The sequence below is a fragment of the Chroicocephalus ridibundus genome, chromosome 2 (assembly GCF_963924245.1).
Source record: "Chroicocephalus ridibundus chromosome 2, bChrRid1.1, whole genome shotgun sequence".
Taxonomy (NCBI): Eukaryota; Metazoa; Chordata; class Aves; order Charadriiformes; family Laridae; genus Chroicocephalus; species Chroicocephalus ridibundus.
Window position 1 is genome coordinate 163,734,622 of NC_086285.1, and position 26,695 is coordinate 163,761,316.

Sequence of the window (26,695 nt, forward strand, 5' to 3'; positions counted from 1 at the left end):
GTGACCACCAGGAAGGACCAATATCCACAATCAGGTGACCAGCCAGTACCTTCCACTTAGTGACTTGATCAATACTTCATCTCCTGCTCAGTTTGAATCCAGCCAGTCACAGGCAGTGGCTCCCTGGGCAATGCAGATGAAGGGGAGAGTGCCCTAGGTGCCCTCAGTCCCATTGCTTTCTGGAGACAGCAGGTTCCTTGGAAGCTTATGCTATAATGAAGGGTGGGTGGTGGGAGAAAAACCACAGACAAACCAGCTTCTGTAACTATGAACTTATTGGCATAAATTTATCTGCTCTTCTTGGCCTTTCTCCCTCTTGTTCTACCGCAGCACAGATTTACGGGTAGAAAACACTTTTCCTGAAAAGTTGTTTTTCTTCTGTACATTTTGTGGTGAGGGGAAAGACAATTATTGAGAAAAGAAAAGAACAGAAGATGAAAGGGCCAGCCTTGCACAATTACAGCCTCAAGCGCTCCTGCACCACTCCTGAACTGCACCAGCATAGCATCATCCTGGCATGACACTGGTGGCGCCTGTTGATCAGCAGTAGAAGACGTGAGCAGAAACACCACCTGGAAACCTACAGAGCCAGGCCAGGCCCATCTTGAGTGTCGGACTGTGCTGAGCACACTAGGAGGATGTAGGGACATTTCCCCCGTACCTAATACCTCCATATATATGCAGGAGTGAGGAACAAACTGCTAAGAAGAATTTCTACATTTCATAAAATCATAGAATAGTTAGAGTTGGAAGGGACCTTAAAGATCATCTAGTTCCAACACCCCTGCCCTGGGCAGGGACACCTCCCACTAGACCAGGCTGCTCAAAGCACCATCCAGCCTGGCCTTGAACACCTCCAGGGATGGGGCAGCCACAGCTTCTCTGGGCAACCTGGGCCAGGGCCTCACCACCCTCACAGGAAAGAATTTCTTCCTGATATCTGATCTAAACCTCCCCTCTTCCAGTTTGAAGCCATTACCCCTCACCCTATCACTACATGCCCTTGTACAAAGTCCCTCTCTAGCTTTCTTGTAGCCCCCTTCAGACAGTGGAATGCAGCAATAAGGTCTTCTCCTTCTCTTCTCCGCGCTGAACATCCCCAACTCTCTCAGCCTGCCCTCATAGCAGAGGTGCTCCAGCCCTCTGATCATTTTCATGGGGCTTCTCTGGACCTGCTTCAACAGGTCCACGTCCTTTTTGTGCTGAGGACTCCAGAGCTGGACGCAGTACTCCAGGTGGGGTCTCACCAGAGCAGAGTAAATGTGGAGAATCACCTCCCATCGTTTCACTTATCTTCCCTGCTAGTAAGACAAGATTTATTTTATGACTGAAGAGGTTGGATCTGACACCAGGACCTCTAAGCCCCAACACGCATCATCTTTATGTTTGGGTGCACTAAACTTCTCATGGAAAATCTTCAGTTTTCCATAAGGAAGGGAACTGCACTACACATAAATCAGGTCAACCATGATTTTTTTCCGAGGGCTTTTACTGCCCTGCTGTGTGAGCTTAAGAAAACCCTTGAACTCACTAGAAATAACTCAGAATTCATGTAAAAAGCTGTACAAAGTTGTGACAAATCAGAGTCAAATACTTTCTCAGGTGTTTGGTCAATTAAACAATTATTATCTTGCTACACTACTAGTTCATGGAAAATAATTAGCAGTGAGATATTACTGAACATAAACACAAATGAGTGAAACTGCTCCATGCTCCAGATGAGGGTCCCAAAATAAAACTTACTGCTTTAGTTATAATCTAACCTAAGACCATTATTATTAAAAAAAAATTAAAAAAGGAAACAGCCTGCAGTAGGATCTGAAAAAGGAAAAACTTTGTTGGCCATGAGACCAAGAGATGGATTTGGAAATTTCAGCAAGGCGTAACATGTTATGATCAAGGCATGCACCCATGAAAATCAAAGAAAAAAGCTGAGACTATTCTTTATTACAGACCCCATGCACTACAAGAAATAAATATATCCACCTCCAAAGCCAAATTACTTGAGAGATGTAATCATCTCAAAAATAGTTTGTAGAGTTGAATGTGGTGGCCACGTGTGGCAACCCATACACTAATTCCATTTGTTTAGCAGTCCTACGCTGTATTCTTGTGCTGTCAGCAGTTACCCAGGTCAGTATTTTTAACTAAACAATAATATGCAAAAAGATTTACAATAAAAAAAAAAAAAATCCCACCCACTGGGATAATCTGCTAATTATATATGATACAAATCCGTAATTCTGAACCAGGCATAAATTAAAGAGATTCCTGTGTACCATCTTACGTTGCGTAAATCTGCAGTGTCTCACAGCATACATAGCTCCGAGCATGTAAATATTCAGTTGGTGACAAACACATTATAAATACAGTATTAGACCAAGGAAATTAATTCTTCAGGATATTATCAAGGCCACTACAGAGTCAAAGAACAGTTTTTCAGGTAGGTAAACAAGCCCAGCATCAGCTGCTATGCTTGCTAATAGAAATAGGAACAGCTAGTGAAAATGATGTTGAATTTTTGAAAGGTTTGTAGCTCTGCAAATTTTACACCGGTCCTCAAACAGCTCTGTTAAAAATCAACATGCACGACTCACTATTCCACTTCAGAGCTCTGATAGCTTGGAGGAATAGTTAGCAGATGCCTCCCCAAATATATTGATTTGTAACTAACACAGTAAATTTTCTAGGACATACTGCCTTTTTTCCTGAGTTGTTATATACTCAAAGTTCAAGTAAGTCTTGTGGCCTATGTGATACAGCTAAGATAATGATGACCTGCTTCTGGGTTTATATTGTGTTAGCCTTTCCATTGAAGCAGTGAGCTCTGAACTAATGGTGCCACAAGTGTAGAAAGGGGGTCATTTCTCTGGAAGGGGAGTCGTGATTGCAGGTTGTCGATAAGATGGGCTAGGGTAGGAGCATTATCCCCAGTATTTGCACTCTAACAGGACACCAGGGGCTGGGCACTGCCAAAACATATAAGGAAATATAGTGTCAGGAATTGAAAAAAATGGATATCCGAGGTTCTGAATCTAGACACTTAAGTGACTTTCCTTCCCAAAGTGCCAAGCAGACCCTTTTAGCTCTGCTGGAGCTGTTCCACTGAGAGCACTGATACTGAGTTTCAGGGATCCGAGGCTCAAAGACTGGTCTGGTTCATTTCAGTTCCCTGGGATTGTCTGCCCTTAGCACACCCCCTCTGTATCATGATCCTTATTACGTATGCCGTGCTTATATACAAGAGTCAACGTATTTCAAACATGCCATGCTGTCTTCCAGCAGAGCAGAGACTACTGCAGAGCCACCATTCACGTGGACACTTTGGCACATGGCACCCACAGGGAATTAGTCAAAAGCTTGAATAAGGATTTCTTTAATTACCTAAACTCACACTTAGGAACTCTGCTGGTTCCAAGTCATTTGCCAGCTTTCCAGCCCCATTCGCAGCCCCAAACCCAGAAGATGCACCAGCAGTTCTTGCACAGGGCTTTTTCACCAGGTTCTACCAGCGAATTCTTAGCTTGTGTGTATGGGAGGACAATCGGTGTGGACCAGTAACGCAGACTTGGTTAACACGGGAGCTGGTCTGAGCTGGCATCCTTCCCATTTTGATTCCAGTAGAGTGCAGTTTGTTTTGGGGTCTGACTTCATTACAGTGGAAACCGGAAAGATCATTACGGAAGAGTGGATTTGTGGGCCTGTCTCAGGATGCAACCTTCACGCTTCAATTAACAACAAAAAAAAAAGGCTATTTGCAGCAAAGGTGTCTTTCAACAACATCAATTAAAAAAGCTGTCTTCTTCTCTGTTACTCTTAATTGTATTTCAGCCATTAGTTGTTTTTTAAAACGTTATCTCCTTGCTATAATGAGTCAACAGACGGCAGCAGGTAGTATCACAATGCACTTCAATTCAAGGGCCAATTTATCACAATGTTTAGGAAGCGGCCCAAGATAAGGGAGAGGAACCCATTCTGTTCACAGGAGTAGTCTCTTAGGGATGAAGTACAATTTAGCAGTACAATGTTTGACCCAAAGCATATGGCAATACCTGACAATAGTTCTCTAAACTGGCATTGTCTCCTGCGACTGCACAAATACCGCAGCGTCAGATGAGAAATGGAACACCCACACCTGGGCTTGCAACCACGCTGGCCTGCATATGCATCGCTAATGTAAGTCCCAACAGATTGATTTACTGGCATAAAGAACCAAATATTACTGTATTCCCAGAACACAGCAGGGAAAGATTCGTCTCTCATGCTTTTGGCTGTCAAAGCGAGGAATCCGGTCCGAGCAAGTTATCTAAGCTCTCTCAAAAGTTAATGAAAAGAGATAGGCAGTCGGAGGTTGAATCATGCCACCTGCCTTGGACGGTCTTCTTCAAAAAGGATGAATCACTCTCTGGAGGTGTCTATTCCTTTCCACTGACTATCAAAAGAGTCGACAAATAACTTTCAGGCCACTGCAGTTAGATGATATGAATCCCACCAAAGATACTTGAATATAAAGATACAACATTGTTTAATTCAATTTATGGATCTCAGTCCTGATCCAGCATCTGTTTTAAACTCAGAAACACCCTAAAGCTATTAGAGTCGTTTGCCAGAAAGCGTTAGCACTAGCGACTAAAATTCTGCTGCACCGTCCTACTTGTGTCATATTAGTATTGCAGCCTCTCACAGAGATGTTATGTCTTCACCGCCAAAACGGAGAGGTTTTTATAGTAGATAACTAATATATGCTATCCTTCTTGCTATAAAACCCTGGGGGAACAAAGCACAGTGATTTCTACTGCAGTGTAGCTAAACGAAGTCTCGCCCAGAGGTGGTGGATTGGGTTGATCGTGTGTAGTTACACTGCAGTAAAAACGTCCTGTATTTCATCTTCACTAGGGCTTTAACGTGTTATGGCTTTTTATCTACCTCACTGTAAAAAAAAAGACTGATGCTTCAGGCTGAAAGGACACAGCTTTATTTTCCAGACTTTATATATATAAAAAATATATATATAAATAAATATATCTTATACACACACATATATATACATATTTTATATATAAATTTCTTGATTTTCTAGAGTACAGATCAAGTTATAGCCAAACTGACACTAAATGTTGACTATTAAGCTGTAAGGAAACGAACAGGGTGTTGAAACCTGCCATCACACAGGGCTGCAGTTCAACAGTTTAGCTCAGCAAAGAAAAACCGCAGTATCCAACTGAGCTACCTCCCCTGAAAAATACCCTCCCTACTTCTGGTCAGCATTAGCAGTAGTACTCACAGTTCCCAAAACCGAGAGCATGCCAAAAGGCATTTTAGGCAGGACTCTGAACAGTTCTCTATCGTTTGTAACTACATTAATATAACAGAGCTTCTTCAATCTCTTATTTGCATTTTAAAGGACCTAATTAGTACTTTATCAAAAAAGCAGTTCTCCTAGGTGTTCAAAATGCTCCCACTGCTTTTGTTTCACATTATAAACAAGATTACTGATTTGAAAAGAAATTTGGTATTTGGGTGTAACTTGTAGGGAACTTGACGGGATTGAAACACTAACCCTACAATTTACTAACAAAAATAGCCCACCAGCTAAACCATGCTGCAGCTCTGCCACTGGGGAAGAAATATTCTCAGCAGAGAGGTACATTACAATTCAATTTCGCCTATTGGCTCAGTTAATTTGAAAACAAAATGAGAAGTTGAAATTCAGTGGCAGAAAGGGCTGATAACCTTTACAAGCTTCCACAGAAGAAAGGATGCACCACTTCATATTATCAAAGGACGAAAAAGGAAATGAATATGTCATTTAAGTTTGAATTCCAGTAATAACATGAAAATCTCTTTTGCAGAGAGTCCACATAAAGTTTACATGCATCAGAGATCTACTACAGATTCAAAATAAGCCCTTAGAAATTTAAAGCTTTGCTTTGGTCCTGAGCACAGGGATAAACAACATGGGCTTCTAAAGAGAGCTCAGCAAGACACAGAACTGGAAGCAATGGTTTCTTCCCAGAACTTGAAAATAGGTGTTTTTTCCCATTTTGTTTCAGGGGTTAATGTGACAGCTTATCTAGGTCTGAGCATGGTTTTGTTCTTATAGTTCACTTCTGCCTGTGAAATTGTTTCCAAAATCAGTTTAATATTCAGGTGATGCAAAGACCCTGATTCAATACTGCGAAAGGTCACAAATTTTCCCTTGAAGCTATTTGATGAGAAACCCAGAGATTTTGTGCTAAACATCCGCACGAGTATCACAGGCAGCCTGTGACCAGCAATGGCTGTGTCCCTCATGCAAGACCCAGCACCTGCCATGGTACCTCCAAGCTCCCTCATTACCTGGAATATTAGGATTTGCAGCTCTCATTGCAGTTATTCATCACAAAACTTTGAGGCTTGAATATGAGGAGCCAGAAGAGAAAAAAAAAAAATAACAACAAAACAGCCCTGAGAGAGCAAGCTCACCGTTGCTATAGGGGGTTTACAGAAACATTAATTTCATGAGGAGCTGCGGGGTTCAGGAAACCCACTGGGTTTCAGGAAAAAAATAATATGCTATGTTGGGGCCTTTAATGCATTGCATGGGGGTTTGCATGCACTGCCAAACATTCTCACTTCTCTGTCATTTGCAGTAAATCCTGCCAGCTCCATCAACAAAACTGGGACTAAATCTCCAGACTTGGCTTTCCCTATCCTAAATTGAAGTAGATCCCCAAATCGAGGGAGAACAGAGGAAACCTTGACTTTATAGGTCCACCTAACCAAGGCAGGTGATGGCCTACCTCCATTTATAGCCTGTGCTGAAAGATACCACTAGATTTTTAAGGAAACAGCCATATAAAGCTTAAAAAAAAAAAAATTAAAAAAATTAAAAAGGCAAGCCTAGAACATTAATTAAGTGGGGTCCTTTCAGTTTGAGGTCAGTTTAGGGGTTGTTAATGAAGGAGGAAGAAAGACCCAACTGCACAAGAGCTGCTGAGGTTTACAACATTTTAGCTTTGTGAAGCATACATGGCAAGGGTTTTCTCCTCATCTCTCTGTTTTTCTTGGACAGAAAAGCCTGTAACTAAACTTGAAATCTCAGAGATTTTTGTGCGCCTTGCCCTAGTCTCCTGCAGAGACTAGGCCCAGCTTCAGAGGTTATTCTTTCTACTGAGGTTTCCTTCTCAGTCCATCAGAAAGCAAACGCCAAGATAGACAATGCTGCCCAAGGATGTCCTCTCTCTTAACCTGTCGTTTGGACTCAACGGGAGCAGACAGAAAGCCTCCTGATTGCAGCTGGATAGGCATTGGGCTCCACAGCCTGATTTTGAAAGTGCTAAGCACCCACCGCTCCTGCAAAATCAATGAGGGCTGCAGGCGGTGTTGAAAAGCAAGCTACTAATAACTCTCGGCACATGACAATATGTTCCAGCTTTTTTGCCTGTTCCTATTTCTGTATTTCTCTTTCATTCCTCCACTATTTAGAAATGGCTCCCATAGTCACCATATTTTTCCTCTTTTTGTTCTCTAAACGGCACATTACTTTTTCATAAGACGTAATTTCTCCTGCCACTGAGACCCATACTTTTCCTGATTGTCTCAATGTTTCTTTCTAATGTCTGGGACTTACTTTTATTTGTCATGACTCTAATCTTCTCTCTGCCTTTGCAATTAGTTTTACTGTACATCAAACATTGTTCACAAAGATTTCTTGTCTGAAATGCAAGAAAAACTATTAAGAGCTAGGGGAGATGTTATCATTCAGCTAGATTCTGTGATTTCGGACAGATATTGCTGGCCGTGCAGAGATTAATTGCTTTATATAAAGTGATTGTCCATGTTTTAGGATGCTACTATTTGTATGTAACTGTTAAAGAAAGAAGCTAGAGATAAGAAAAGTAAGTGCAAAAGTTTTACCCGATCTCATTTTATTATACTTCTACCTTCACAGGTCCTTATTAGGGTTCCCAGTGGTCTGTATGAAGCTGCAGGTTTGGAACAGACTTCTTTTCTCAGCTGTATCAAAGAAGAGCAGAAGTAACACCATTTTCTGCCACTGGCTTATTTCTAAAACTCTGCTGTTTGGTTGACTGTTGGATTCATACCTTTGCTCCATCAGCAAAAAGGAGAAAATGGGCCACAGCTGCTGCAAGGCTGAGCTTCCTCCTCACCTGAAGGCAATGTCTAAGACGTTGCTTTTTCCAAGGTAGAAGGGAAGAAAAATAAATTGATAAATCACTTTTCAAAACTATAATGGAGCTAACATCAGTTCTGGGGAAGAGAAGCTACCTGGGTGCAGGATCACAGAAATATGTGGCTCTGAGAGACAGTCTGTATCTGAGTGACGGTGGTGGCCAATTTGCTCATCCCACCTACCAACAACTCCCAGCAAGATGCTCCCAGCCAGACACAGCCCATGTCCGAGGAGGGAGAGCTCTGTCATTACAGCTACACCCCTGAACAACCAGAAGCTACGTCAGTAGTAAAGCAGCAATAATTATGCATATTAGGAAAATTTTGTACATTGAAAGGGTTATTAAGCATTGGAACAGGCTGCCCAGGGAAGTGGTTGAGACACCATCCCTGGAGGTATTTAAAAGATGGGTAGATCTGGTGCTTGGAGATATGGTTTAGTGATGTTTTTTGTCAGAGTTCGGTTGATGGTTGGACTCGGTGATCTGAAAGGTCCCTTCCAACTTCAGCAATTCTACAATTCTATATTGAAAAGTTTATTTAAGGAAAATGGAAGAGAATCATGCAGACATCCGTCTGCAGTGGGATATTTTTGTTAAACAGGCCATTCAAGGCAAGCAAGCTGTGCTGAAGCCTAGAAGCGGAGTTTCAATGTGAAGAACCTGCCTAGCAATCCACTGGCTGCACACTGAAAGCAGAGGATAGCAGAGCACAGGCGCACATTTACGCTGGGAGCACATGGAGGATTTTCCTCAGCTTTTTGAAGACCTTACTTAATGTTCATCAAGCTGACACAAACAAGCACTGTACCAAACGGCGCAATCCAGATTTTTCTCCCACTCCTAGTTATTTGTTCTCATGTTGTGCCACTTCTCCCTTGGGACAGCCAATGTCCATGTGGCTGCATGGTGAACTAAATTGGAGTAAAAACTAATCTGGGAAAGAAAAGAAGAACATTCATTGTCTCCCTGCTGTAGTTCATGGTGGGGCCACCTAAACAGATGGGAGAAGGAAGTTAGTAAGAATGAAACTTTCTTTTTTAGCAGTGGGGCTGGGTTTAACTGGTCATAAACCAGCACTGTTGCTAATCTCAGAACAAACCTATTCATTTCAGAGGGCCAAGCAAAATAGGAAGTTATTTAAATGTTGTGGAGATTACACATTGGCAGAACAGAACTGTAGTCACGATCTGGGAAAACAGTCACTTCTATGTGATCCGTGGAGGAACTGAGGACCAACCAGCAGTCACTGCGTGCTCCCTGAGCTCAAGGATTTCTGCCTGCCTGGATACCAGCTCTGGAGCCCTCTTGCTCTAAGCTGGTGATGACTGGACCAAGTGTAAAATCAGATCTGGGAGTTTCAGGCGTTTGATTTGAAAACAAAAAAAGAAAAAAAAAGGTCTAAGAGAAAAAGAATATCTTTTCTGTGCTTCCTGGAGCCATAATGCAAGATACCAGGCTGTCCTTCGACTCACACAATGGCAGAAGGAAGTTGTGTAATGTCATCACCACTAAGCCTATCAAATATTTTATCTCCTCCCAGCATATCATCGACGAAAAGTTAATTTTTTTTTTTCGTCTCTTTCAAGCAAAAGATAAATCAGTTGGAAATTCTGTCACAGACCTTTTATGCCTTCGCAGGAAACCGCAGTGAGCCGGCAAATGTGGTGATGAAAGGATGTGCGATCCTGTCATCTGTGACATGAGAGATTGCTAGAAGTTGGAGATATTACAGGGTTCGAGAAAGCCACCACTGCATCTGGCAGAGAAGAGCATCAAGAAGCAACAGGAGATATCAGAGGTGATATCAGCTGGGTCACTGCCTAGCTGCAGCTTTTAAAAAAGCAGCAGTTGTCTGCTGAGCTTTTAACAGACTTCCCAAACCATCTGGAAGTGATTAGATTTTCAAGTGAGAATCAAAATGTTAGTAGCTGCACTTAGCCTGGACATACTCTTAAGCAGCCAAATGTGGAATATTCCACTAGGAATGTTGCCCATGGCAGGTGTGATGTATACATGAGCTAGAAGCACAAGAGTTAGATTATCTTCATGGGACATATTGTGCTAATCAGGCTTTAACCAGTCTGTTAGATATCAGTTATTACTCCAAAACACCTCAACCTTCTCTGCATTCAACATGGAGGTGGGTGCCACAGATTTTTCCAAGTAAATGTGTAGATGCACTTGTGGCATGTACCAAGTTCTGCCAGATTGCAAGAAGCTATGTTCAGATTTGTAGAGGTACATACAAGCCATCACAACAATGGAAAAGAGCTCCTGCAATAAGAGCAAGCAAGATTTGGAACTACTGCTAAACTGAACTTTTGAAGAACCCAAATAAAGTCATACTCCAAGTGTGAAAGTAAAACCAGTCTACAAATACCCAAGTCTTTCCTTTTCCCCGATGTCTAATGCAAAGCTATCTGAAAATGAATGTTTTTACAATGAAATCTCAGAGCTCGACAGGGAGTATAAAATGGGGGTCAACAGTTAAGCAAATATGGTTAGGTGCTGATGTATTCACATATTTCAGTACACATGTGAGATTTGACTATATTGATAAGTCTTTTAGGAACTGTCAGTCAAGACATGGCCATTCAGATGCCTGCACTTTGTCATGGTCTCTGTGCATGAGATATTTTTAACACCGAAGGACAAGAAGAAACAGTTTGCTGTTCTTCTGTGAGCATGCCATGAACCTGGGCAAAGCTGACTTCAAAAAAACACATTTCTGAAGCCTTTAGACTATTATTTTGAATGGTGCTCAAGATGTTGCCTTGAAAGCTGGAAGCCCTTTTACATCAGAAACAGAACAGTGGTACCATAAAACTTATATTTTATGCACTGCATATACAACCCAAAGTCAACAAAGAAACACATGTGCAAATAAAAAATAAATGTTATGAATAATACAAACATGTGACTGCTTTTGATATTTTATCACAGGCCTCGCTTTATCAACTGAAATCAATGACAAACCATTGGTACCAACCAGTCATTGAAACATTTCAGCTTCATCTCCTTGTGTTTGCAAAGCATTTGATATTCATATGACATAGTCTTTTCGTCAGCCACACATTTGCAGAGGAACTCATCATGGCAAGGAGCTTATCAAGCTCACAAACAACTAAAAACTGCTTGTAGAAAGGGCTACATTATACGTGAAAGTCACTACTGGACATAGACCAATTCCGAGCACAATGCTCCTGTAGTACTGCCTTAGAGAACATCTGCTTGTGTTTCTCCTATTGCTAGCTGTGGGGGAAAAAAAAAAACAAAACCAAAAAAAACCCAAACCCAAATCTTAGCAGAGACTGTACCTCTAAAGCCAAATTTATTTTCAAGCTGTGAAATCTGACTTTTGCAGTAGAGCAGAGGCTTAGTAATTGCACATACATGCCGTGCACTCCGAGGGTGCCAAGTCACAGGCTTCTGCTTTACAGAGCTAGTAAAGAGCGAAAATGTTTTTGGAGGATGTTTTTGCTCATCTTTGCAAACTGTATCTTATCACCTGCCTGTCTTAATGATAACAGAAATAAGCTCAAATATGACAGCATCCAAAGCACTGCAATCAGTGTTTTTAAGAAACAATTACCTCTGAGCAGGTACGAGTGGTTTTGGTCACCATTGCAACGTCTCCCCACATGAAGGCTTAAATGTCAGATGACAGTGTTAAACCCCAGTGCTACCAGATCCAAGCCAGGCTGACAACCTTTTGCATGCGCTAACTTATCAAATACAGCTTTAAGTTAAATCTGGGTTGAAAATGAAGAAATTGTCTCTCTTTGACAAGGATAAACCTACTATTTACCTACCAGAAGCAGGTGCTAGTATATTTTTAAATATTCCATAGCTGCCTGTTGTTCTCTCTGCAACATATAAGCAGAAACCCTATTTAGGAAGCATGTAGCATCTCTGGAATTTTTAGCAGAATGCATCTCTCCTGCTTTCCTGTGAAAGCATCATGCATTATTGCATGCTAACTATAGTCCAGAATGTAATGGAGATGTTCGGCAAAAATATCTCCCACTGCCACAATGTCCCACTGAGCAGACATGTTATTTTTCAATTCTGCTATGCTTGCTTCCACAAGATCAAATGAGAGCTAAAATGCTATTAATGCACTTAATGACGTGTTCTTAGCAATAAATTCAGTCAAATATAGCAAGATGTAATGACTGAGTCTAGGAGAGCCTAGTGAGACCAGAGACAAGTCACTCTGAACAGCTGCTGGCACGAAATTCAGTATTTGAAACACTGTACGACTTCACATTTCGGCAGTACTGCAGTACAAGGACTGGAAGACTCATCATTGGTCGGTACAACAAAAAAAATCTTCTACCATTTCCGCTCTTTGATTCACGTGTCTCCCAGGAGCTCACAAAGAATTATGTCTCTTAAAACACTACCTTGGCTGTGGCAATGCATGTTTTTGTCTTAGAACGTGCATGAACTAAACAGCAGTTTGGCATGTGCCCTCATCACGTCCTCCACCCACTTGGTGGTTTGTGTGTTCCTGTTTTGGGCAGTGCTGTCATATTAAAATTACAGAAAGTAAACTACAACAGCTATTAAAAGTTTTACCTTCTAAGTATGTGTAAGGCACAGCCCTTACAGTGAACTCCTTTCCTGTTCCTACTGTGTTAACATGGAATTTAAAAGTAGCACACGCACTAGAAAACACAGGCTGCAAAAAAGCAGTCACCTAGATATTATTGGGCAATGTCAACTGGTTTATGCTTGCTTGTGCTAGTCACTTCTTAAGAAACATACATAACCCAGAAGAGCACTTTTTCTTGCAAATGGAGGTCAGAGAGAGCAATAAAAGAGCCTCACAACACCACCCACAAGGCCCCTTTTTTTCAGGCAACTTGTTGTCACCTGATCTCTTCTCCCTGGTATCCAGTGGCAGGACACACAGGAACAGTCCAAAGCTGCACCATGGGATGTTTAGATTGGACATTAGGAAGCATTTCTTTACCAAGAGGGTGGTCAAACACTGGAACAGGCTTCCTAGAGAAGTGGCTGATGCTCTATGGGAGTGTTTAAGAGACATTTGGACAATGCCCTTAATAACATGCTTTAACTTTTGGTCAGACCTGCAGTGGTCAGGCATTTGGACTAGATGATCACTGTAGGCCCCTTCCAACTGAAACTGTTCTGTTCTGTTCTGTTCTGTTCTATTCTATTCTATTCTATTCCATTCCATTCCATTCCATTCCATTCCATTCCACTTGACAGTAACACAAGCTCCTGGACTGCAGACCTGGTCATTTTAACACTGCAATATGCTACAGCATCACACCGGGAGTCATCTGCTGTCTTTCAAGTTTGGACCTAGGAACCAGAGCAATGTCTCATGATTTTGACCCAAACAATTCACAGTAACCACAACACATACTGTAAAAAGCAGCAAAACCACATAACTTTTACGTAGTCACCAAGAACAAGGGAATGATTTATCAGTGGTGGAAGGAGAAAGGGATATGTGATTGTTTTTCCCATTAAAGAGCTGGGAGATACCAGCCAGAATGCCATTACAGTCCTCTTCACCAGGGTGCTGGAAATTCAAAGTTAATTTATTCAGTGTGAGTTTCTCACACTGTTCTCCATTGATAGTCATTCAAAACATCACCAAGGTTTATATGGTTGATAGCCAGAGCAGTAGTGAACACCAGTTGTCAGTAGAGTTTAGATACTGAAAGGCAGAAACGCACAAGAATTTTTTCACAGTATCCATAGCACTCTTTACGCAATCTAATGCCAGAAAATAAGGGGAAATAAACCAAATTCTGGTTATAAATAAGATGTCAACCTTCATATTCAGTAGTCAAAAATATTATAAAATGACTGAAATACATCAGAAGCAAAAGGGAGTTCACTTTTTGGTCTCTAGTTGACCCCTGGAAGCTGACCTATAGTTAATGTTGACTTGGGCAGAAGAACACAGAAGTGATCACTTTATCATGATCCAGGTAGTAAAATGACTTCTTACAGAGTGGAACAGAGTGGAAGACACTAAAATAAAGAATTTTCAGCATAGAATTATAAGCATGAAAGAAGACAATCACAGCCTCTCATACCTATGTGTTAACTGAACATATTATAATTCTAATTGTGTAGAACTAGGAGCTTTACTTACTTTCACAGAGACGTCTTCTCAGCTTCCCCCGAATTTTGTCGATGGCATTGTAATCGGAGACATGAAACACGTGAGCAGACTTGGGTTCTGAAGCAATCTCATCGAGTTCCTCTTTTAAGGCTTCGCCAACACCCACAGCAAAGATCCTAATCCCAGCCCGATGGGCTGCAGTGGCAGGATCCAAGACATAATCCTGGCTCCTTCCATCAGTCAGAAGGATAGCCACTTTTTTAACAGTTGGATCACTAAGTCTACCACCAGCTTCTTTGGAAAAACTGTAGGTGTTGATGTACCTGAGAGCATCTCCAGTGTTCGTATTACCCCCGTAATACCTAATTTTTCGTGCAGCCTCTTTGATTTCCTCACGGGTTTTGTATTTTCCCAGGTCAAACTCTGTGGTTGGATGATCACTGTATCGCACCACACCTACACGGGTTTTGTCTGGGCCAATCTCAAAAGTTTCCACTAAATTAGACACCCACTGCCGAACTTTCTCAAAATCTTCTTTTCCGACGCTGGAGGATGCATCCAAGATGAAGACAAGGTCATAGTGAACATTCTTGCAACCTGCAAGAGTGGCAGAAAATATCACTAAGGGAAGCCGAAAGATGAGCATCAGACATACTAAATATTCCCTAGGCATAGCTCTCTAGTGAGCAGTTTGGAGGAGGCAGCAAACTTTTTCCCAGTCCTGCAGAGAAAGTGCAGATTCTCAGCCTTTCTTCCTTGTGATTCACCTCATCTCTTTCAGGACACCTACAGTAGATCAGCACAGACTTTGCTTTGAAATGCAAACCCTTTCCCTTCCTGCACTACCAACTGCCTCGGCGCAATCTTTCACCGACACCATCTGCATGCATATGAAGCTGTTTTTCCCAAACTTCATTGCAGTGCCTTTGCTCAGGCAATGCTCTAAAATGACCTTGGCAGATCCAGATACCTGCCCTGACCTTGCCTCTGCCAATCCTGACCGTGAGTAGTGAAGCTTTCATGTTCCCTCTTGCATTAACATTATGTTTTATTTATGCTTAGCTAGAAGCAGTTCTTTGCCCAGCGTGTTATCTTGGTGAAGCAAGTTTATAACAAGATTATTTTGATTTTGAGGCCCTCTGCCATTGGCTATTGACTAAAGGATGACTCACTGGGATGGCTTCCTTGACAACAAAGGGCAGTTGCTTTGTAAGGGAGGAGTTCACTTACCCCCACAACCACCTTTTTGGCTCCAGCCATGATGTTTGTAATTCGAGGCTTCTGTAATCCAAAAGGCAAATGTATTTTAATTGCAGCTTGCTTGCCCTATGAAGCCAGACTGGTCATGTATTTGTCAGCCGCTTGCCAAGAAAGTAGATCTCCTGGGAAGTGTTTTCTTGTTCTTTCTGAATATATGCAAGCCAAGAGGCACTATATTCATAAATGTTCTACATACACCAAAGCTTTACCAACTTAGTGTCCCAACTGGACAAAATGTATAAATATACATATGTTTATTTAATTCATTATTATATACCATAGTCCCTAACAAATTATGAGTTTCAAGATTGAAAGCTGCTCCACAAAGTCAATTTATCTATGGTCACAACCACCAACCATTGTTTCTCCAGTAGTTCTTGTCTCACACCGTCTAACAAAGTACAACTGCCTGTTTGAACCAATTGTAAAAAGCTAATTTGACCAATCATGTGGAGAACAAAGCACATAAGATACAAGATAAAAAATAAGTCCATACTGGTCCCTGTGCTGCTTTGTTTCTCTCACAATAACATGGCTCTTCTAAGTCCGGCTGAACTGGTGAAGTTATATCTGCCTACGCTGTTGGCAATTGCCTTCAAACCCTTCTGCTTTAGCAGGATCTGAGCTGGTAGCCCACATCTACATACACCCACTGAGAGCAGATCTGTTTTGTTGACTCCTGTTTCACTGCAGGACCCTGATTCCCCCAACTGTTTCCACTACGACCAAGTTAATAACCTCCTCTGGGCTCTGACCTGGACTGACCAAGCTACCTCCCTTGGTCAGGAAATCTGAGAGTATTTAGGAGAATACATAACTCCATGGTATGCCCACTGAGGACACGTTAGCTCTCCATGCTTTAAAAAGTGACATTCCCACTGTACAGTTTGTCTGTTCTCACATCAGACTTGTTCCAGCCAGGTCCCAACAACTAAATGTCCATCAGTGACAACCTTGGACCTGCCTCACCTCTGTAGACTTGCCTGGAGAATGGCTGACCCTGGCTGCTGTCTTTAGACCTGATCTAGACCTTGACTTGCTAATTATGTTCTTGGCTTGATCTTGGACCTGCTTCATCACTATGAGCTTGTCTGGGAATTTGGATCGTCCGTTGAGCCTGGCTGCCATCCCCCACCCTGACCGGAGGTGGTAGGACAGGCTGTGGCTGGTGAGACCCTGTCCTGCCAGCCCAGGGAGACCTCCAGCTCCTGGCTGCCCATCCCTTAGGAAATAGTCTGTCCTTGCTGCACTCCTGACCAGAGCTAAAGCACTGATGTAAACACACCCAATGTAGATGTTAGCTGAGGATGCTTTTCCCTGGAACAGGCCAAAGACCATGGAGGTATCATACACAGTTCATCCAGTCAAGCACTTGCTTGACAGTGCCAGCTCAGTGAACAGAAGTATGAATCATGCCACCCAAAGCAGGAGGAAAGATGCTGTTGCCATATTTCCTCACTGAGTTCCAGCATTTTAGCCTATAGGAGGGTCATAAAGTCTTCTCCTGCACCCAAATTTGACCTTACGGTTCATAAATTAGCTCTGGTGCTTTTGATCATCTTGGGGCTGTGCACCTGCCCTGGAGAGGACAGGAGTTCCAGAACAGCCCACTGCACTGGAAAAGTGAGTGTGGGTGGCTCAGCCACATGAAGAGGACTTGCCTTCAGATAAGAGGAAAAGCATTACAGGTAGGCATTATAACGCTGCAGGGCAATGCTCGTGGTGTTGCATGATGGCCATGAGAGTGGCGGAATATACACCCAGTGTGTTGCGAGTGACAATGACAAATGAGCATCATCTGTTGCTGTGCGCATTTCCATAGCACGGTACATCCCACAGAGCCGACCCAGGTGCTGCTGTTCCTTCAGCGTCTACGGGAACAAACTATGGACTGGGCTTGGGATCACGTTGGGAACAACCTGTCCACATCGGATCATGTTCTGTGGTGGTGTTTTGTGAGTGAGGGAACACTTGTCTCTAACCACAGAGCAAGAAGGGTCTGGCTGCAAACACACAGTAACTCTCTCAAAGGTAATCAGAGTGTGGAACTGACCGAATATATCATTTTATATTATCAGACGTAAGTTACATTACATCTGTGTATATTCGCTAGCCTGCCAAGTATAATTCTGCTTGATTTTTGCAGAATGTAAAGGACATAATATATAACATTAAAGGGTAAGCAAGAAACCTCCACTCCCCCCCACAATTCATTATTATATTAATCTATTCTGTCTAAGAGAATATTAATTAAGTGAGACTAACCACAGAATATAAAGGCTTAAGTAAAAAACCCACAAGGTACAGACCTTCCTGTTGCTTATTTTAACAACTCTCAGCAGGTGAGATGACTGCAATTAAATACCAAACAGAACAGACAGAATGAATCCTGTTGGTGTTCAAGGGCAATGAACCTTAAAATAAGGGGCTTTTAAGGTTTAAAAAGTGATGCCTGTTCAGGCAGTACGCAGGGAAGAAAAAGATGGTCTTTCAGGACCATTTTCTTAGAGTCAGTGACTTTTGCTTGCAGACCTGATGGCAGTGAGACGAAATGCTGCAGAATAGCTTTTAGTAAATATTCATCTGCATTTGTTACACGTTTTTAATGTCCACTGCTGGACAAAATTGATTGTTTTGCAAGAATGCTATAATAATATTGTTTACTGGCAGAAAGAGTTCACGTTAAGGGAATATGGGAGATAATTCATAGAAAGTGAACTTTCAGTTTTGTAATTACAGGAATGGTCTCTGGAAGCATAATTCCAGGAGTTGTATTCATCCACTCAGACACCGAGTCAACCGTTTTGCAATATTGCCATTAAAAATAGCTCACAAACAATCCATAAGCCCAAAATTATTTAAAGTAGTCACAGAATGAACATAGAAATGGTACCACTGTATCCTTCCTGTGACTGATCCACAGGCAGAAAAAAAAGATTCACTTTGTTTTGTTACTTATTCCTGTTAAACTTCACCCAACAAGCCTTATATAGATCACATAACAAAACTGTAAAGCAGCTATTCCTTAGACTGAGAGGTCTAAAAAATAATTTTCTTTCTTATAAATTACCCAAGGCTACAGAATAGCATCTTTCCTAGAAAAAGAGACAGAAAGCCTCCGTCTCAAAGTACCTTTGGGCTTTTATACCAATAAACTGTGTGGATCTACAACTGTTTTCTGTCCCTGAGCTACGGCATCATTCACAAGACAGATAATTCTTCCTACTTGCCCCCAAAAAACAACGTGTCCTTGTCAAGACTGCCTGGAGGAACAGTCTCTCAGCTGCACCATATTCTAATACTGTCAGGGGCATTTGGGAGAGAGTGTTCATCATCACGGGCCAAAAGCCGTGCCAGGGACCATGCTGGCAACTAGACAGTATGAACCAAGAGAGGGTGTGAACAGTGCCCTGGCCCTGTTGAGCTCACTAGGAAAGTCTCAGCCAGGTAGAAGATTCACCAGATGTAGTCTTGAAACCCACTGAAGGCAATGGAAGAAGTGATCTCCATGCCAGTGCAGGGCAGATGAACCATAGAATCATAGAATGGCTCGGGTTGGAAGGGACCTTAAAGATCATCTAGTTCCAACCCCCCTGCCATGGGCAGGGACACCTCCCACCAGACCAGGCTGCTCCAAGCCCCATCCAGCCTGGCCTTGAACACCTCCAGGGATGGGGCAGCCACAGCTTCTCCAGGCAACCTGTTCCAGTGTCTCACCACCACACAGTAAAGAATTTCTTCCTGATATCTAATCTAAATCTACCCTCTGAAGCATATTCAAAGTAAACTGCACGCTGCTCCCCTTGCTCTGGGTGGCTGAGCTAACCTTTCTAAGGCTGCAGCAAAACCAGGGACCCTACGTAAATCATAACTTGATCCCTAAACTACCTCCATCCCTAAGGTCTAATTTATATCTTTTCTTGCTTGGGTTTTATATTATTATTTCTCCTAGCAACAATAGCTTCTCAGCCACGTAAAAGCCCCAGCAGCTACTAGCACGAGGCAGTAAGCCGAACGGCGCGTACCTGCTCTTTGTGCCTCAATTCTCTTCCCGCCGAACACGAACATGAGAAGAACCAGGAGATGGGGCACGCGGCATCTTCCCGGAACAGACATATCTCCTTTCTCACATCAGCTTGTCTTCTCGCCGTGGTATGAAGCTTGCTAGAAATCCAATTCGTAGCCTAAAATAAAGAGCAAGTGTTATCTCATAGAAACACAAACAGAAGTAATGATGCAAATCATGGGAGCAACGTTTTGGGGAGTTGTCTCTTCTGCCTGTCATTTTGTTTGGCTAGACACAAACCGCTCAGACAAAGAGGCAGGAGTTCACCTACTTTTCAAAAGCTATAGCCTTTCACTGGCTCTATTCAGTGTGCAGCAGCCTGAATGGAAAAAGGAGAGAGATTACCAGATTATTATACTTTAATTGAGCCCACTGCCAACAGCACAATCAACTCACTGGAGTGGAAACCATTCCTGACCTGGCCCTCCCACGCATTCATCATTAGGAGATACACGACGCAGAGCCGAGATACAAACCACTGCAAATCACACACAACCGGTTGTCACTTCACCCCTCGCTGTTTTCAGTTCCGGAGTCTCAGAAATGACGAGCGCTAAGAATACGTGGCTTTTTTCATATAAGTATTTGTTGCTATCGCTTTTTCTCTATAGGAGTAAATTCAGCAGCTTCAAAACACACCTTTCAAATATTTAGTTTAGAGGAGTGCAAAAGCTCAGGTGGATGATCTCCAATTTAAAGCAATTGGTTTGAGTTTACTTTGACTCAAGCCACTGAAGTCAGCTGGTAACAAGCCAGGCAAAGTGTTAAAAGTTTAGCTATGTTTTCTAACACTAGAACAATTAAAAAAAATTATTATCTGCTTATTGCTGTGGTTTTATTATTTTTTATTAGACCATAAAAAATCATCGCAGTTCCACACACTATGTATGCACACACTGGGGAAAACAGTTTTCACTCTGTAGATCTTTACTGCTTATGGAATCATTTTGGAAAAATTTCTCCCAGCTCGTGAATCCGTCTTTTCCTCCTTAATGCGCAAATTTCTCTCTTCATTTTCTTGGGGAATTTCCCCTTCCTCTGTCTCTTAACATGCACATCAGCTTCTCGCTGTTGATGGCCGGGTAAAAGAGGCATGGAGGGGACACTGTGTGTTGTAGATCATTGCTGCAGGGTCGATTATGCATTCTAGGATATTTCTTTTCAAAGCAATAGGGTTCTGTGGGAATCACAGACAAAAAGGAATGGTGGTGTCAGCATTTGTTCAAAACTAGTCTTGATCAGTCAAATGCTGGGCCTCTCTCTACCACGTATCTCAAAAATAAAGTGTATATCATGGGGATTTAGGAAATAAAAAAGGGGAAAATCTTGTGCAGTTGTCGAGATGTGGCTGTAAACCCTTATTCCCAAGACAAAATACAAGCTCCTACATTTTCAAAAGTCCACATTATTTACAGACAAGGAGAAAAGCAATATATTTAATAAAACCTGCAAATAAAATTTGGAACTATCTGCCAGCAGTGGAACAGAAATGGAAGAAATAATTAAAAAACAAAGAAACGAAACAAAACAAAACAAAACCACCCAAAAACCCCATCCAGCTAAAAACAAAGGAAAAAAAGCACGTTTATTCAAGTGCCATCCCTAACTCCAAAGGGCACAGCAGGTGCTGTAGTTTACACCTCAGCCAGACGATGTCCCTGCGAGACAGTGAGGTGCTCGGGTTCGAGCGAGCTGGAAAAGGCTGCAGGGTAAAAAAGGGCATGAAAATATCCCCATGCCCTACAGTAGTTAGAATTTCCTTTTAAATAAGTACATTACTGAAATACCGATCAGGCAGCCGCCTGCAAAGGGATCAGGACAAGCATTACTGAAAATAGCTACGGGAGCCTTCAGCTCAAAGGTTTTTTTCCTCCTGTGTATTTTTTAGGAAATATTGGTTTCTGGCATCGGTGATGGGACAGCAGGTCAGCGGCGGCAGCAAGAGATGGGAAACCAGATCTGCCATGGGGTGTTCTGCGCTTCCAGTGCTGAGAGCTCAAAACGTCCTTTCTCTGTGTCTGGGCTTGCACGGCTGTGACGTTTTACAAATACCGTATTAAAAACAGTCTTTGCCAGCTGCTCACCCACACAAGGCCAGGATAAAAGGAGCAGAGCACCAGCTGGTGTCAGTCACCACTGCTGGCTCAATGCGGATGCGGCGAGACAGGGAGCGTGGTGGACCTGCCTCACTTGGTACATGGAATCATAGAATCACAGAATGGTTTGGGTTGGAAGGGACCTTAAAGATCACCCAGTTCCAACCCCCCTGCCCTGGGCAGGGACACCTCCCACCAGACCAGGCTTCTCAAAGCCCCATCCAGCCTGGTCTTGAACACCTCCAGGGATGGCGCATCTACAGCTTCCCTGGGCAACCTGTTCCGCCAGACTTGTGCCCCAGCAGAAGGACTACCTACATGACCAGATTCAAGAGCTGCGTCTCCAAGGCATCATTCCTCTCCACTCTTTGCCAAAACACTTCACGAGCTCATTGCTGTGTTATGAATGCTGAAAGGTGTCTCAAAACAATCATTTAGGCTAAAAATAGTGGGGAAAAAAAAAAAACAAATCAAATCAGAACATCTGCTTAAAATCTATAATCATAACCTGTGGTGGCTTTAATACACATTTGTGGTTCAATATTATTTTTGCATTCAGGCCAAAAGACATTGAACCAAGTCTCTTAACTTGCCACTGCTTTATGTATGGATATATCAGTGAGAGAAAATCACCCCATTCACATCAACAGGACTCATATCATGGCACAGGAGTCTTCAGGGGTATTAGAAGAAAGGTTAGAGATAAAGCACTTTTAGTGATGGGGTTTCCACACTGGTTTCTTTCCCACCTCAGTCTGTCACTGTGAGACTGAGCCCAGTTTGAGAGCACAGCAGCTGATCAAAGTTTATTTCCGCTTCCAGGAGACAGAGTCAAAAAGGAGCCAGAAACGGAACAGTTTAGGCTTCAGAGTAATCCAAGAATAAGAAATTCTGTTTAGTTGACCCTATTTCCAAATGGCCAATGTGGAATTTTTTATTACTGTTATTTTTAGTTCAGCCTATCATGTGGGAATAATTTTCCTCAAAGTGGCCTAAATCAATGTACTTCCTTTAAAAATACCTCCTTTTTTTCTTTTTATCTCACAAACATCACTTTGGGATTCCCTTGTGACACATTTAGATGTACGAAGTGATATCGCAAAAAGAACTGACAAATCCTATCACGTGCGAGTTTATTACCAAACTGTGGACTCTATGTCTGAGGCCCCGTTTTTAATAGTTTAATGGGAAAAAAAGAGGTGAATAATTCTGGCTACATGCAAACATGATGTGGGAATGGCATCCAGACTAAAAAGCGTGCTGTTAAATGTTAAAGTGAGCTCTCTACACTTAAAATACAGGCATAGTACTAAGCTATTCATACTGCCTCACAGCTGAACAAACAATATGCAGAAGACAGACACAAGCTCTTCATAACCTTCAGCTTCAGTAGGGTTTTTTTTCAGGGGGATTGGTATAGAGTTTTAGGTCAGTGAGCATCCATGGTAAGGCCTCTCTACTTTTGAACAATAAGTAAACACTCTTTGGGAAATGTCCGCTCATAAACAGCAGCATTAGAAAAAAGAGCTGAAGAAGAACTGGGTCTTCTCATCTCAAACGTACTTTTATATTTTGCTCACTGTTGGGCTTCCCTTGCACTCCTGCATTCTCAGGGATGCTGCTTTGTCTTCTCGAGCGTCATCCCTTGAGGCTGGGAACAGAGTTAGGGCTCTGCTTTCCAAAGAGTCACATACACATCCAGAACAGAACGACACAGTTGGACTGTGTTTTATCATGGGGTTTAGTCCTGATTGAACCAAAGTCAAAGAATGTCCTGACATCGGTTTATTTAGAAAATGAAACCCCTCTCCATTGAGAATAAGACAAAGGCAGTTTTTATCCTTTTGTCTCTGTCTTTGTCCTGCCACAGCCTGATCCTGAAGGGACATGGAGTGACTTCGTTCTAACCTTGCTTCTCAGATAATGCTGCCACATCATTGTAATTCAGGGGACAAGGAGGAAGAACTTGTATGAAAGCATAGAAGCAAAACTCTTTGTTTAGAGATGGCATCTTGAAAAATAAAGGGAAAAGAAGCAGCAGATACAAAGAAAATGTGACAGAGAAGAAAACTTTACAGCATTTATAGGACAAGAAATTTAAACCCAAGCACTGGATATTCCCTATCTCACCCTCCCCAAAGACTGCTCTTCTGTCCTGGTTTGAGAGACGTCACCAACAGCAAGAACCATGTGACTTAGAGATGGAAAAAAACAGAACACTTTCTGCCATCTCTTTCATCCTTCAGAGGAGTGATTCAGTCACAAATATCAATGAAACAAAACAAAACAAAACAAAATGGGAGTCAATAGTAAGATGAGCATTTCAGGACCATGGTTTAATAAAACTGCTTCTACCTCATGTGAGCAAAAGTTCAAAGACCCTACAGGGACAGTACAAAGATCAGTGACTCAAAGCTGAATGTAAAAAGCATGTCCAGTTATGGACTTTAGTCTTCTCATTAACATACCTGAGCTTTTACTTCCGTTTTACTAAATTATAGCACTGAACTGTTCATCTTACTGTTAAATTCAAGGGGGGCTAATACTATTATTGTGCTTAATTTCATCCATTCGTCTGCTGCCACGGAACATCACCGTACGCCATATAAATGTTCCAGCCATGCTGGCATTCATAATGTGATTTTAAATGTCTTTGGTATGCTTCTCTGAAGAAGAGGTTAGCCTGGGGTGAAAAAGACAGAGTCCAATTATACAGCTTTTCACACACACAGAAAAATAAAAACAAAAACAAAAAACCCCAGAACACTAATATATCTGACATCTTAGCAGAGTCATCTTGTTGATCGTGCTTCTTCCAACTACTGAACTAAGCAATTTAATTATCTAAATGATTGCTGATATGAGCAGGAAGCCAACCATATAAAAGAGAGATGGGGCTTTCTTCCCCCTGATTAGCCCATGCAGTCGTATATCTTTGTTCGATGCTTTTTAAAGAAATGATCCGATGGCATTTCTGGAAGACATGCATCTTCCCAGGCCTGATCCAAAGCCAACTGCAGTTAATGAAAAGATGGCCATTGATTTCAATGGGCATTATTTCAAAACCCATGTGAATAATAGAGGAGAAAATTCTCTGCTAACACCAGAGTTGCTGTGAGGTACTTTGTTCAACTACAAGGGATCCAAATTCTGCGGAAATCAAGCAGGAGACTGTCAGCAGCTCTACAGTATGTTGCATGAGGACGTTCATGCACCCTGCTAGCGAGCAGCCCTCCAATGTCTCCCCTTGGTGATGGCAAGGCTGCAGGACCTGAGAAGTTTTGTCTCTTCTTTTGCAACATCACATCTCAAGAGCAACTGCTACCCCAATCCCTAAAAAAAAGATCAGACGCAGGGAAATGGTTAGCATGAATGTTGGCCAAAGCCATCTGTCAGCTTTATAGGACATGAAATAGGGTGGTGGGAAAGATCAGCAGACCATTCAAACCCATCAATTTGTTGGCCTTAGCTGAACTCCATTACTGCCCTGAAGTACTTGGTGCTGGAACTACCAGGGCCCATGAATGATTAATATTGCTGCAATTGGAAAAAAGTTTGATTGTGTGAGAAAGAAAGTCCATACTGAAAAATTAGGAGGGGAAAAAAAAATAAATAGCTGTTTCCGAAGTGACAGGTATCTGTCCAAGAGACTGAACGAGACAGGAATCGAATGGGAAAAAATATCATACAGAGGAGCGTAAGCAAGAGTCTTAAAGGGCCATAAAGCACACTCCAAGGGGGACTGGATCAACTCAGCATGGGCATTTCCTAATTTCTGTGTGCTCCACTTTGCAACCTTAGAAACGTTCTTTTAACCTCTGTGGTGTTGCACATGCAAGGAAACCTGAGAGAAGGTCGGAATTAGAATTCAGCCACTCCTGACTCCTTAACCTATGCTTGGATCATGCATCCCTCAAATTGACCTCTTTGTAAATGCATCTACCACAGATGCTTTAAAACAAGATCTTACTGGTTGCCTGCCAAATTGCTGTAATTCTAAAATACCCTAAATGCTAGACGAAGACTTTGCAGTGTATTTTTGCCTGCTGCAGCCACACGGTGTCTGCAGGCTCAAACCTTGATGCAATACCTCCAAGTATAACTTTCCAATGATTTGTCCAGAGGAAGTAACTCCGTATTTAAACTGTACTCTTGCGTGTCAAGCTTAGAAATCTTTCTACTGATTGGCTAAGAAAACCCAAAACTAAACTGTGATAAAAAGTGTCTGTGACAGGATCTCCCAAATCCTACAGTCTGTGGTTACCAAATCCACACCACCATTCTCAAATTAATCTTGTTACCTCTCCTATAAATGGGCTGCACTCACATGGTGGGACCAGTTGTGTGCTGTATCAACATCCCAGCTCCCTGATGGGACAAGACGTGGTGCACTCTGTTCTGCAGTGCCCAGCTGCTGTGCCCGTGAGAACAGATGCTACAAAGTGATGCTCCAGTCCTTTTCGATGTGGCCAAATGGCTAAAGCAAGTCCTAAGGGCATGCCTCAGAGTGTAACTGTCTCTCGGTCTCCAGACTTAACTTACCAGGAGCTAGAAACAAGCTACATCCCTTGCTAGCGTGGGAAAAGCACATTCTCAGGGGATGTTTGAGAAAGTTACACCCAGCAGTTCTTTGGCTTTGGCATCATCAACCAGTCTGTAAGGAGAATCCGTAATGCACCATATGAACACATGTGTTTATTGAGCAGCCAAGTCGTAACCCTGTCTCACGTCAGCAAATAAGGAGTTTGAATTTCAAAAGAAATTCCACATATCAAACGCTGGCTCTGTATAAAACACTATTCTGCAAGCATCTCAGTTAACCTGACTGAAGTAATTATCAAGACTCACAGGAAGCGTCTCAGAGAGTATGTGGGGCCCAAGGGATTAGAACACCTGATAAGGGGAAGCTCTGCCTATCTGATTTGGGAAAACAATGTCTAGAAAGCAGGGTTTGCTCAAGAACCGTGCGCCAGCACCTGTAGTGCTC

General features: G+C 42.3%; 1 protein-coding gene across 1 annotated transcript in view; it reads right to left on the reverse strand.

Moving 5' to 3' along the window:
* The window catches only part of COL22A1 (collagen type XXII alpha 1 chain), a 244,803-nt gene that overhangs the window by 197,192 nt on the left and 20,916 nt on the right, over nt 1–26,695 (reverse strand). Inside the window, exons 2-3 of the mRNA XM_063327586.1 lie at nt 19,572–19,730; nt 14,317–14,883 (exon numbers count right to left, since the gene is read on the reverse strand). Coding sequence (XP_063183656.1) covers nt 14,317–14,883; nt 19,572–19,662 — 658 coding nt within the window. The 5' untranslated portion in view covers nt 19,663–19,730. The remainder of the gene's footprint in view (nt 1–14,316; nt 14,884–19,571; nt 19,731–26,695) is intronic.